Genomic DNA, 13,629 nt, shown 5'->3' on the forward strand with positions numbered 1-13,629 from the left:
CACGTATACATGTAAATACATGTACGTGTGGAAGTCCACTGGGATTGTAGCGTCTATTTTTAGTAGCTGTTCTTTCATTTACATGTACTGTTAAGCCTCAAATGGAGAATAGTAATACACTTGATGATGCAGGGCTTTTTGAGTTTTCCCTGCAAAGGATATTAACATTAAATAAATGAATTTTATCTGGTGTTCATGGCAAGTCATGGCTTTGAGAATTTCCCTTGATTATACGTTCAATGTGCATGTATGCTACTATGGTAGGACCACAATATGTCCTTTGACGGCTGTTCCCAGTCCCCCTCTCAGATTTGTCATCAAAGTGAAGATGATTACTATGCATATGCCCAGAAATGTAAGGAACCTTCCTCAGTCTTCTAAATCAACCAAATTAGCATTTTTGTGGCACTTCAAGGTTCAAAGACATCAAGCATCTATACTGGGTTGTATGTTCCTTACTTGGTCCTTCTGAATACTAAAAAAATCCTGGTTGAATTGGAAGGATTGAGGAGGCTTAGAGTGAATTGATTCTAATTGAAATGAAAATTGGCAACATATTGAAACTTTTAACAGTCTAGTTACTGAAGGTTGCACTTGGACTCTCAGTTTTGATTTCTGATGTATTCACTATAGGGCCTATAGGCTTACATATACCAATGCATGTACATCAAGTGCCTTGCCTTATGGTACATGTACATTATGTAAACAACAACATTTCACCTGACAGCAGACTTTGACAGTATTGCAGTCCTTTTCTTGCAGAATTCTTGGCAATTTTTACCAGGAAATTGCAATCTCTCAGTATTGTGTTATACATAATCTTTTTTGGTTGGGTCTAGCAAACTTTAAAAACATAACATGAACATAATCACTGCAGTTGGAAAATTCTCAACATTGTACAGTTCATGTACATGTAATGCATGCTTGCAGTGGGAACCTTCTTGTTTTGACATGATTGTAAGCAACATTAAAAAACAAAGTTTAGACGGATATATTTTTGGAAGATATTTAAGCTTGTGATGTTCATTGCCTGTGGAGCTGGTCATCATTTGAAGTGTTACATGTAATTGTAAAAGTTCTTAACTGTTTGAAAGTGCTAAGTGGCTCTTTGCTTTGGGTTGAGCTGTACCAAGTGAATATGTGGAAAATACTGTCATCTGTCCCTGGATATGTACAACAGTAACAAGGTGCTGAGTTCATGGCCATCTTCTGTGTACTGTGTGTGTATTATATGTACATGTACATGTCTTTGCTGGTCTGCAAATAATCACACCCGTCAAGGTTAGCCCCTTTCTGTGACCTGATAAATCACATACATTAGCCATGTGTTTTAGATTTGTACAATGATCATATACCCCCGGGACAGTAAGATTTTCGCACATTATTTACTCATGCATTTTCACAGTAACAGGGGCATGTCTGTGTCTTTCTGTGAGAGTGTATTTGTAATTTGGACACAGTGTTCAATACCGGTTTGTTCATGTCTGTGTCTTTCTGTGAGAGTGTATTTGTAATTTGGACACAGTGTTCAATACCGGTCTGTTCATGTAGAATCTTCAGAGTTTTCATTCACTGTATTTCACGAATAAAGCCTTGGCCCCAAATTAGTATTGAACGTGTTACAAGGATTACGTGTACATGAGAATTGCCTTCTTAATTAATGTATGTATGTATCTATTTTGAGATTCGTAGTGTAGTGATGTAGTAGAACAATAGTTTTATTTAAATCTCTATGGAATTGTAATGATTCATACAAACATGTAACTCTAAGACTTGGATTCAATCATGTCACAGATACAGAGAAAGTTTTGTTTGAAATTCATGAATGATCCATAGCTGAAATTCCACCGTTGCATTCCTTGCACAGAAATTGATAACACTATCAGAAAAGACTTTGACCAGTATGCACAATACATGTATGTCTGATTTATGAGCACTGAATATTTCTTATTTCTAAATATTGCCCAAGTTCTGTCAAGTGGGGCCAGATATTGGTCACTGATCTTGGACAGGTTTTTACAGGGTTCGCTGTTTTGTAACCCTAACCCCCAGGGGTATATGTGAAATCGTATTGAAAATGGAGGATATGGGACTGTAGGGTTAGAGATGGCTTTGTGGTTTCCATCTAAATAATAGCTTTGTACAGTCTGCAAACTGGTACAATACTTGCAATGCAGTGAAACACTCTTTTCTAGGCAGATCAGGGTCCTTTTTCTGTTGCACAGCCAGACACAATCCAGGTTCCTGTGCCATCATTGAATGCAGAGCTACCCCATACATGTATTTCCCAATTCCCAGGGACCTGTAAAAAACCATCACACATGTACATTGTAATGACCGGTAAGAGTGCAATCCATCCATTTGCACTGTATGCATGAAGGACTTTGGACATGTTGACACCTTGGAATTCTTAGCATTGAACAAAATCACACCCCAAGGAAGAAGCCACGTGATTAGTGTACACAGACCTGGTGCACGTCTGTGTGTGGGTTATGCACGTCTGTGTGTGGGTTATGCACATATTGAATACAAAAGTACCCAGGGTGTGGAAATAAGGTGCCAAATTCATGTACATGATGTGATGGAGAAGATGTAAAAACCCTGCATAACACACATGTGTATATGTCTGAATGGACCGAAGCAACATGCTTTTTCTGTTGTCTTGCCATTGTTTCCTGTTTGACTCCTAGCTTAGCAAATTTGCTTCCAACATAAAGATCACATGTATGTCATTAGACTTGTCTGGATGTCCCCTGAGGTACATGTGCATGTACCCCAGTTGAGGCACTTAATTTTGTTGCAGAGACATTGGTATGTGATTGCCCAAACCTTGATATGTGCAGGCAGGCCCATAAGTGTATGGCACATGTCAAGAGTCCTGACCTGTTCTAGGTCGTCCATCTGTTGTAACCAAACATGACAGAAGTCCTGTGTTCAATTTAACTATGCAATGAGTCATCTGTTTTTATACACTCAACATAATGTGCTTTTGTTCAAGGTTGAGATATGGATTGATGTTGGGGCTTTGGCTTGGAAATTGGGGTATTGTGAAAATGCATGTAGTTACGAGACTGAAAACTGTTTATGCTACCCAGTAATAAAAATGTCTCATATGGCGCAAAACCCAAGGAGCTTTACCAAACTGTGATTGAAAGCATGCACTGTACATAAAATAAACATCCCAACAAACAAGCAAACAACATCATCATGCCTGTCAATTGTTCCCGTTTAATTGAAACTGCTCCAATTTCTTTCCTTTTTATTTTGGAGTTTTCACAGGCCTAAAATCAGAATGTTCTAATTTCTGGAAGAAAAATAAAAAATCTGAAAAACATCTCTCATGTTGTCACTGTTTGGGAGGTCTGTCTATCCCCGATAAACATGTACATGCCCAGAGGGAAGTGATCTTGAAGAACATCAAACAATAATGAACAACAATATATGTACAGTGTATTTCTCCTTCCCTTCCCCGTTGAATGTGAAATTGTTTACGCACAGGTGCACGACAACGTGCGACAGGATACAAAACTTCAGGCTATTTCATTTGAATGTGTACACTCTGAATACACTGGGGCTTAAGCACAGAATTTGTTTAAGTACGAAAAAAAAAATATCTTGCTTAATAAACAAAGGTCACCAGCTGAAACTCTATGTGATTGTCGTGGTAACCAAAAGACAGCTAAATACCATTTCAGAACACTCTACATCAGAAGAAGTTTTGGCTGGTAACCTGATTTGTCAAGCAAGGTTTTCCACGCTTAAACAAAATTTTCGCTTAAGCAGCACTATGGAATTGGCCCCCGCGGCAGACTAGGCGTCATCACACTTTCCCAGTTGTCTGAGGTGAAGTCACAAAGAAGCAATGTGTAAAAATGTACCTGTATGTGTACTCATTGTCTGGTTCCCAGACTAAAAGATCCTGGCTGTGTTTAACAATCACTCAACAATGGAGAAGGAATCAATGTTGCAAACAAATAGTGGCAATGAAATGAAATGCTTGCATTGCGTGCGCACTTCATGTTCCGCACTTCTGGAGAAGGCTGTCGCAGCAGGAATATGAGAATGATGAACTGACAGAGTACATTGTAATTCTGTTTCTTTATTTTTTAGTTTTTGTTGGTTTATTTGTTTATTGCTGAATAGTCTGCATTGGCGTTCCTGCTTTGGGCTTGATCTCGTAGTGGTCCATCCCTCACTGAATATGGTTTGCAGCATTTGTGGAATGCAGCCGTCATGTTATTCTGCTTGCCACATCAATGTATGTGCATGCATGAGGCATGTGCATGTACTTGTTTCTAAACGTGCCTGAACGGAGCTAAGGCTGTGAGATACTAGTTTATGAATGTAGTGTCTGCAAACTTGGGAGGGTACATGTACATTGTACAGTAATACCATTAACTTATAGTAAAAGATAGGTGAAGAAAAAAAGACTAAATGCATTATAGTCTTTCAAAAACCAAATTTAATATAGCAAACTAAATAAAAACTTCTGTAGAAAGACAAGTAAACACACACTTGTAAATCAGAGAAATGTGGAAGGGCTGCGTATCACCATGATAAGAATATCGACAAGAATATAATATCAAATCAGTGCTCTGAAATATGTGATCGCCAAGCTTTCGGTAACTGAGTACCTTCTTCAGGGCAAGCAGATTCAGTTCACACTGGTAAATATTAGTTTGAAAGCTGACAGGCTGAACAAAAGAAGCATGGGAAATGCACGTACTGGTACCTTTGACCTCGGTCGAGTACTGTGTCTTTGGGTGCAGAGGGGTCATTCTGTAAGTTTGGGGCCCATTGTTTTCCAGTCTGTTACATGCATATCTTGCCGTATGTTTTTGTACGTGGTCCAGTAAGTTCAGAACACATTTGTAATCCCAAGGGTGATTAAGAAAATTACCTGCCAAACAAATAAAATACTTTGAAGTCAATTTCAGTGATATACATGTACCCCTTGTCAAATGATACAGGTCAGGTGAAACAGCGACAGAAAAAAGTCTCATGTCCGTCTGACTCCAAATTTATTGAATGACCTACAGTACATGTACATATTAACACCTCTTTTTGATTGTAGAGTTGGTAATACCATTAGGAACCATTGGATTGAGGTGACTATTTATACTGGTATGGAAATCAAGCCTATCCATTAAGATAGTTCCATGCCAAAGCTTACCGCACATCTGGACAGTAATGTCTACATATAATTGCACATCATGTGTCAATAGCAAAACAAGGGCTCCTGCCCATTGGAAAGAGCAGTCTACATGTATGTACCGGTATACATGTGCATGATGCACAAGGTTAGTTGCAAATGTACACCTATTGTAGGTACACTGTATGCATAATTATTGTGAAGTCTACATGTACATGTACATTGTTCATACATGTACATATGCACATACATTTTGTAGTGCAGTTTTATTCATGTAAATATTACACCCATAGGTACCGGGCTGGGCAAGATACATGCTAGGCAAGCAAGTGTACCCCTAACCTGCTTTGACCCTGCTTTGACCCTGCTTTGACCCTGCTTTCACCCTGCTTTCACCCTGCTTTCACCCTGCTTTCACCCTGCCTTTGACCCCAAGGCATGTTCAGTTATTGAATTTCCACAGGTTCAATCCAGACTAGACAGGCTGCTTCTGTGATAATAGGAACCTTTGTTTGAATTGCCTGCCTTTTTTTTCCCCGCTAAAATCAACGAAGCCCTTGCTTGATCCGGAGTTTGACTAAAAATGTTATGAACATTTCTTTGGTATGTGCATGTAGGTGTATGTGTGTTACATGTACATGTACATCACGGATACATGTCATGGTTTTCCTTCCTCAGTGGGTACATGCAAGTGTGCCACAGATGGGATCAGATTGTACTGGTCTCATTCTGGGGTTATGCCCAATCTGTCAACCTGAAGTCAAGGCTTCGTGGTTTGTTACTCCTCTGGAAACATTGGAGCGTCAATTTTGATCGATCACCTTCTTTGGTGTGACAGTGATTTGAGGCATGAGTTCCTTTTTAACCTCATGTCATAATGAGTACTATGTAAATAATCAGTGTATCTGTGTGTGCACATACATGTATGCAGCAAAAGAGGGATTTCGTGGCTTGGTTTATGCAGTTGCAACTGGTCGCTTTCAGGTTCTGTTTATTGATTGGCTAAGAGTGGATCACATGAGTCATGTTCAATATTCGTACCATTTTGCCGTTCACCAATACACAGATAATTAATGTTTATGAGCATAACATTAAGAATAATTTAGGGTGTTTTGTGAAGACAGAAAAGACATCAGGATTTATTTCTTAAAATTTGTTTTTCTAACTTGCTAATAAAATTTTAGGGTCGCGCTGAAAAATTAGGGTCGGTCGGAAAAATGAGACAGTGACGCCGGGCTTTTCGGGAATCAAACTGACCCCACCTCAGTAAATATTTTGATGATTTCTTTGGATTAACCCAACAGTCCTCAGTCCTCCAACAGGTGAAGGATTGAGGAGTGTTAGGGTTAAAGTGTGTCATTACCTCAGAGGATTTTTACTGATAAGGATATTGCTTAATAGTGTAACTTTGAAGAGTCCCAGCATACACGTAGAGGGACACAGAAGTACCTGTACATTGGGCTGTTTGTCCTTAGTTTTTGCTTGCCCAAAAGAAGAAATTACTTGTCCCTGGCAGTCGGACATCCGTTAATGTCGAGGCCTGGATGAGATGATGTAAAAGGATTTCTGGCTTGTATCATACATGTAAGTCTGGCAAAACAAGCAGCCCTTGATGAACTGTAGCGGGTCCCGTTTCTCCCTTTAGCTGCCTTAGGAGAACAAAACACTTCACGGATCACCTGGAAGGCTAACGGTGTTAGTACATGTGACTGTGGCACTCAAAGCAATCAATACTGACATCACATCAGTAGGGTGCTGTTGTCGCTGCATTGCAATTGGTGAATACCTGGAATTTCTGGAATTGATTTCAGTACCATTTGTGAATTGCAGTTCCAGTCAGAGTGGATTCACATTTTCACTGTCGTACATGTACGGGTACATATCACCAAACCCCCCCCCCAAGAAAAAACCTTTCAGTCGGGAAGTTTCATGCATGATGTTCACTTTTCATCAGACATTTAGTCTGTATTTTAAACGTGATTGATAATCTGTCTCCAAACTGTTTTGAAATTTGAAGTTTTTAATTAGCAGCACAAAACTGGAGGAAATTGAATCGAGCCCCTTCTGTAATTGCCCAGAGCTGAAAAGCACCCCCAGTCGGCAAAAGAAGGACAGGTGGTTACAAGCGGGTTCTTGCACGCATTCAGCGTGTATGCAAAGACCATGCATGCTGGAATAAATTAGTTAATAAATTAGTTACTCAGCGTGCTCTGTGTCAAATGCGCATGTACTTGCGCGCCTGATGGTGCGCAAATGCCGTGACTACCCAAAAAACACGCTCTCTTTTGTTCCGCTCGAAGCAGATTGCCCAGCACTTACTGGAATCAAACCACAGGGTCATTATACGAATACACCGGCCCATCATACCAGTATTCACACATCGCTTCTATCGCGGATTTAGACTTGTTACAGCCCATGGATGTTTTCTTTCCCACGAACTGAAATGTTCCGTGTGATATTTTCCCAGTGGCAGTTATGAGTGAGAAAGTCGGTGGAGACCAACACATAAAAAACTGTAAGCATGCACAGTTCCATCAGACTTGCACAAATAAATGTGTAGATGGCCTGTGCTTACACGTGTACAGTACATATGGATATTGGTGTATTGCGACAATACCCAGCCAGCCACACATTCCTTGCACAAAAGCTCTGCATTCGGAAACTCTGTTGTGACCAACCCAAAGCCCTTTCTCTGCATTTCAAAATTCTCAAAATAGTTCCCGGTTGGGTTAAAAGGAAGGTTGAGAGTTACCCTGGGTACCCGTACTACCCTTTTGTGCGCTTCATTGTGAGTGGAACTTTTGGCTTTGTCGCCATGGTGGTTTGTGGTCCGTTTTTGATAATGCTCTATTATTTGTTATCACTTTGATTGTGAAATCAGTATTGCTTGTGCATGCGTTAGGTTGTTTGTAATCATATTGAAATATTAAAACGTACAAGATTAAGGAATGGTATGGAAAATATCTTGTAATGGTGTCACGGTACTCAACACAGTTTTGAATATATTTTTGCTGCTTCATAGAGTATGATTTTACCAGATCCTTTTTAAATGAAGGGTTTTTTTAATGGCCATATGGATCATTCTAAAAAATAAAGGGTCCAAAAGTGTGACTTTTTGTGTCCCTGTTACACCTGACATGTGTAATTTGACACAGAAATATCCCCGAAATTGATTTCAAACTATTTCGATTTGTTTAGCAGGTGATTTGCATGGATTGGTCATTCATGGAAATTAGAGAATTGTTCTAAACTTACAAAATCACTTGTCATATGTGACAGGGACACGAAAACAATGGAACCCTTAATTATATGTAATAGAATGACCCATACACAAGTATATGTACACAAATTGGTTATGGTTTCCTTATTTATATGAAGTGCCGTGTTTAGTCGTTATCTTATATCAGTACATAAGTTGGAATAACTGATTTATTATTCTCAGTATTTGGTGTCTGATATGTCCATTTCAACATTTTTGAAAGACCCTGTAGAAGTACCGGTAGCCATCACAAGCCATACTTCTATTACGTATACATGTGGCTTAATTTTTTAAACTGTGTTTTCATGTTTGTAAGACCCTGGCATCAAACAAACTCATTTGACTTCAAAACATTTGATCAGATACAAGAAATTGTTTAATTCGTAATGTTGATATTCTGTAAGTGTGCATGTTACTCCATCAGTTGACAAACCACCTGCTGAGGTACAGTACCGGTAGGCTGCATGAACATAGTGGTCCACACAGTGTACATATCATATGCACATATGCTTTGGACTTAATTATGCCAAAGTTTAAATACACTTACAATTTTGTTACTCGTCATGCATGTCAGTGTGGATACCACAGTGAACTTTGAGGTTTGTTGTGCGTGTACGTGATAATATTGAGACTGAAAAGAAAATGACTCGTACCGTTCATATTGTCGTAGGTGTCTGTGAGGGTGTCAAACATGACAGTCTCTCTGTCTGGTTTCAATGCAGTGTTCCCTTACGTCACCCTATTTTTTCTCTTGGATGCCACTGGGAAGTTTAGAGAAATTCGTGCACAGCTGAGTATTGTCTTGTCTTTTTACTAGGAAACGTCTGAGTCCTGTGCATGTCTTCCACCCGAATATGCAGCACAGAATTTCTGCTTCCTTTCGTTGCTCTTCAGTCGCTGTTCTTGGAACTGATCCAAGTTGTACACATGGCAGTGTGGACTTCCTGTTTTCACCCAAGGAAATATCAATTAATCACACCAAGTATATTGACATAGCAAAAGCTCAATGTTCTTGATATTCATATTTGTGATACCGGTAGGTCAGCGACCCAGTCTGGTTAATAACAAACGAGATATTTTGCAATGCTGCATAGGCAAAGTTTGTGTCTAATTTCTGCTCCATTAGGAAGACTGATGAAATAAACGGAATATCCCAACCTTAATGCTGGTGAACTGTATTGAACTTTTGCAAAACATTAAAAATTGAACAAATCTTCAAAAACCTTTGGCACTGTGTTTGATGGTTTGTTCATTTAAATTCAGTGACATAAAATGCAGATTAAAGTCAGTTCAGTAATTTTCAGTTAACATGGTTAACATCCACCACATGAAAAAGGAGGAAATGTACAGGCCTTGAAAATTGGCTAATTCCATAGATATAATGTCAGTATAACAGAAGAAAAGTTCCTTTCAAAGACGTTTGAATAGGTATTCATGGACCAATTGTACTGGACTTTTTCTTTAGGTTACAAGTTCAGTTTAAAGGATCCAGGAAATGAATTTTTCTTAGAATCACTTTTTGTGTATCTCTGTATTCTTCCATGTATGAAGGCTGTTTGACATCTTTCTTGAGTTAAGTGATCTGAACGGTGCACTTTTTCAAACATAAAAAATTGACCAAGCATTTCTGGACAAGTGAGGGTGCTTTTGCTTTGATGTAAATCCAGGAAGACATGGTTCAGGTTGCGTGTTTTCATGTTCAAATTGTGAACCCCAAATTTGCTATCTGGGAACATTAATGTGAAAAGGATTTTTGCTGGATTATTGCCATATACTTAGACAGCAATAAATTGCCAAAGAAAATGAAATCTGGCATGGCAGTGGTTAAAAAAATCTAGAAATTTTCTGTGCACAGATCAGTGCAACATTGAGATTCAGTGCCTTGGATGATATCATAGTTTGCTCATGAATAAGCTATCGGAATTGGCATAAAAACCAAAAAAGCATCAAAATATGGGTTAAACTTGCAAAACTAAAATTTAAAAAAAGGTTAATTGAAACCAAAAGATGCAATTTCAAGGGTTTTAGTAAAATTTATAAAATTATTTCTATCTCCTGGTTCGGTCAAAAATTGGCCCAGAATTTTTCATCAGCAGATTGAAAAGCTGACACAAGTGGTGTCTCTTGACATCAGAACATACAGGAGGGTAATTAGAAATTAGGGGTGCCTTTTTGTGTGTGCCCTGGTCACATCTGACATACGATTTTGTAAGTTCAGAACACATTTTCTAATTTCCAAGAGTGACAAATTAAATGCAAATTACCTGCCAAACAATGGTAATAATTTGAAATCAATTTGGGTGATATTTTCATGTCAAATAACAAAGGTCAGATGTACTATAACAGGGAAACGAAAATGTCACACTTTTGGACCCCTAATTTTTCAAATTACCTGCAAACATTTTGAAGATGCATTCAAGCCACTTAATCCTGCTTACTGGAGTCCTGGCATACATGTAAGTCCCACTAAAAGTCGATCATCTCTCCCTGCACCCTTGTCCTTTTTGAAACTGTAGCTTTGTTCTGTTTTGTGCAGTTACATATATGTGCTCTTGATAGGAGCAATACACCTGTTGATTATACATGTATGGAGTATGCTTCATGAAAACTAGAAATAGTTTCGAACAGATAGGCTGTTGGGTTTTGTAATACCCATCAGCTGTGCCTCATTTTAAAGATATTTGGTCAATGTGCACTTGACATGTGCGTAGAGCATTTAAAGGTTTGTTTATCTATTGATAATATCTGATATATCGATTTTGCTTTGATATCAATATGAATGAAACCACTTTAACATTGATGTCGATATATTGAAAGCGTCGATAAAATGAAAAGTGAAGCTGTAAACAGTAATATAAAGTAATTGTTGTTGTTACAGTGTATAGATGATGTAAATTTGGTCTTTTCATTTCTGGGCTACACACAAAGACCAATTACCATATACGTAAGAGCCAAGGTCTGCCTTCTTTCACCGTGTTCGCTCGAGCGTGGGTCAAGAATAATAGCTGAAAAGCGGGCTGAGGATCTCAATTTTTACGGCGTGTTTCAATGCGTCCCGGCATGAAGGGATTAAGAAGGCTGTACATTTAGCAGGGCACCTTTCCACACAAGAGAAAATGCATACACAAATATACTGTAAAATACCCTTGTGTCTGGGTACCAAACCTTATTGGTTCTTGCATATGGTTCACAGCAGAGCTTTGATGGCCGGAAGCCATGAAGTTTAAAGACTGTTTAACATGTGGCTGTGACCTAATGTTAACGAATATTGCCTGGTGCTTGTGTGTGTACTTTCTGCATATTCGTGTATGACACCAGGCAAGATTGTCAAGTGGTTAAGAAATAGCTGTTGCCAGAACTTGTATGACTGATGGATTAGAGTCCTGTGCCCTGTCTGCATACATGCAGTAGTTGAGGGTGAGGTATATTTACATGTATGTTGTATTGTGGTGTAGCAATTTCATCAATGGTGATTGATTGAAGGAGGAACTTACTGTCCCGGGAAGCAATTAGCAACTAAACCAGGCTTTGGGCAAGTAAAATCACATCGTCAGATCGGGGACTTTTGAATATGAAGTTCTGACTGCAGGTTGTTGGTGTCGTCAGAGGCTCTTTTGTTTTGGGAAGATTAAAAAAGCTCTCCAATTCCAGCAGACTTATCGCATGCTGCATGGTTAGGGGCCTAAGCCACCTAACTGCAAAAGGTGTTCGGCATTAAGCATGCATGATGCCATTGGTTTTGAGCTTGAAAACATATATTCTTCAAAAAAATTTGATATATTGGTATTATTGATATCAAGCCGACGATATATCAATATCGCCAATTATCTGTAATCGACGGAGCTTAGAGCATTTGCACGCTGTTTACACACACACACACCTAATGGCGTTGAATATGAGATGTAATTTGCCTACAAAGAAGGCATTCTATGAGAGGGAAGTTCTAAATGGATGAGAAATCTTTGTGCTAATAGCTGTTTTTCCCTTCCTGTTTTCCTTCTGCAGTTTGCAAGAAGAGAAAGCCCGTGGTCTGCCAGTTTGCGTTTCCTATTGCCGAAAATGCCCACAGCGCCCCCAGGGTAAGTAACAAATTATGAAGTTGATCCAGGCATGTGTGAAGCATGGTTTGGAGGTCAAGGAGTGCATCATGTTTGCTCCTGAGGGTTGATCTGGCTTGTCTTGTTCCTGACCCCTCTATGAACAACGCCTTGCCAGGTGTTTAATGATCACAAATATTTAGTGAAAAGCAGGCAGGTGCATCTTTTTATGTCTGGTTTGAATATTCAAACAGACAGGCATTGCTTTATCAAATTTTAATCGCTCATTTACAGATACAGTGCATAAAATTTTTCTTCTAGAGGAAATCTTTCATTTGTGAGCCATGTTTTGAACAAACAAGGTACTATAACTGTATGAATTCAAACATGAATACGAAGTTACTGTCAACAAGGTAGGTTTGTTACTGTCAACAAGTCAGGTTTGTTACTGTCAACAAGTCAGGTTTGTTACTGTCAACAAGTCAGGTTTGTTACTGTCAACAAGTCAGGTTTGTTACTGTCAACAAGTCAGGTTTGTTACTGTCAACAAGTCAGGTTTGTTACTGTCAACAAGTCAGGTTTGTTACTGTCAACAAGTCAGGTTTGTTACTGTCAACAAGTCAGGTTTGTTACTGTCAACAAGTCAGGTTTGTTACTGTCAACAAGTCAGGTTTGTTACTGTCAACAAGTCAGGTTTGCTCTAGTACCTGTTGTGTAATTCAGAAATTATAACTTTACAGTATTTAACCTCGAAGTTTAGTTGCCTCATCTGAAAAGTGGCCTCAATAGACAAATGATTTCTACTGTTTGTATTCTCAAAATGGCATGATCAAAGCACTCTCTTTAGCTCAAATTTGTGGTCTGTTAAATTTCCGATAGAAACTTGACAAAAGGGAGTATCTTTAAGGGTTGAGTAGCTGCTTGTTTGGAATGGTGCTCTCCCCCACTTGTCATTGAGCCAGTCTAGGAAGTGGTTTGTGGGTCTCAAGAACAGTGCAGTAAACATTGGTTTACAAAAACATCAGGGTGAATCACCTTGGCCCCAAAACTTGAAATAGGCATTACTGGGGCGTATGCACAATTTGTGTATAGTTTCAGTATCTACTGAGTTTTTTTTTAACGTTTTTAATTTATTTTGCTAATCAGCCCCTTCGATTATTTTTCATACATTTAGGTAAACC

The 13,629-nt window shown here is 38.9% G+C and overlaps 1 protein-coding gene across 1 annotated transcript in view; it reads left to right on the forward strand.

The window, feature by feature from the left end:
- The window catches only part of LOC110985408 (MLX-interacting protein-like), a 40,359-nt gene that overhangs the window by 3,447 nt on the left and 23,283 nt on the right, over positions 1-13,629 (forward strand). Inside the window, exon 3 of the mRNA XM_087140924.1 lies at positions 12,417-12,490. Within this exon, the coding sequence (XP_086997050.1) occupies positions 12,417-12,490 (74 nt within the window). The remainder of the gene's footprint in view (positions 1-12,416; positions 12,491-13,629) is intronic.

Source organism: Acanthaster planci, linkage group LG09 (genome assembly GCF_054643075.1).
Source record: "Acanthaster planci isolate LZ-2023a linkage group LG09, COTS_SCS, whole genome shotgun sequence".
NCBI classification, from domain to species: domain Eukaryota; kingdom Metazoa; phylum Echinodermata; class Asteroidea; order Valvatida; family Acanthasteridae; genus Acanthaster; species Acanthaster planci.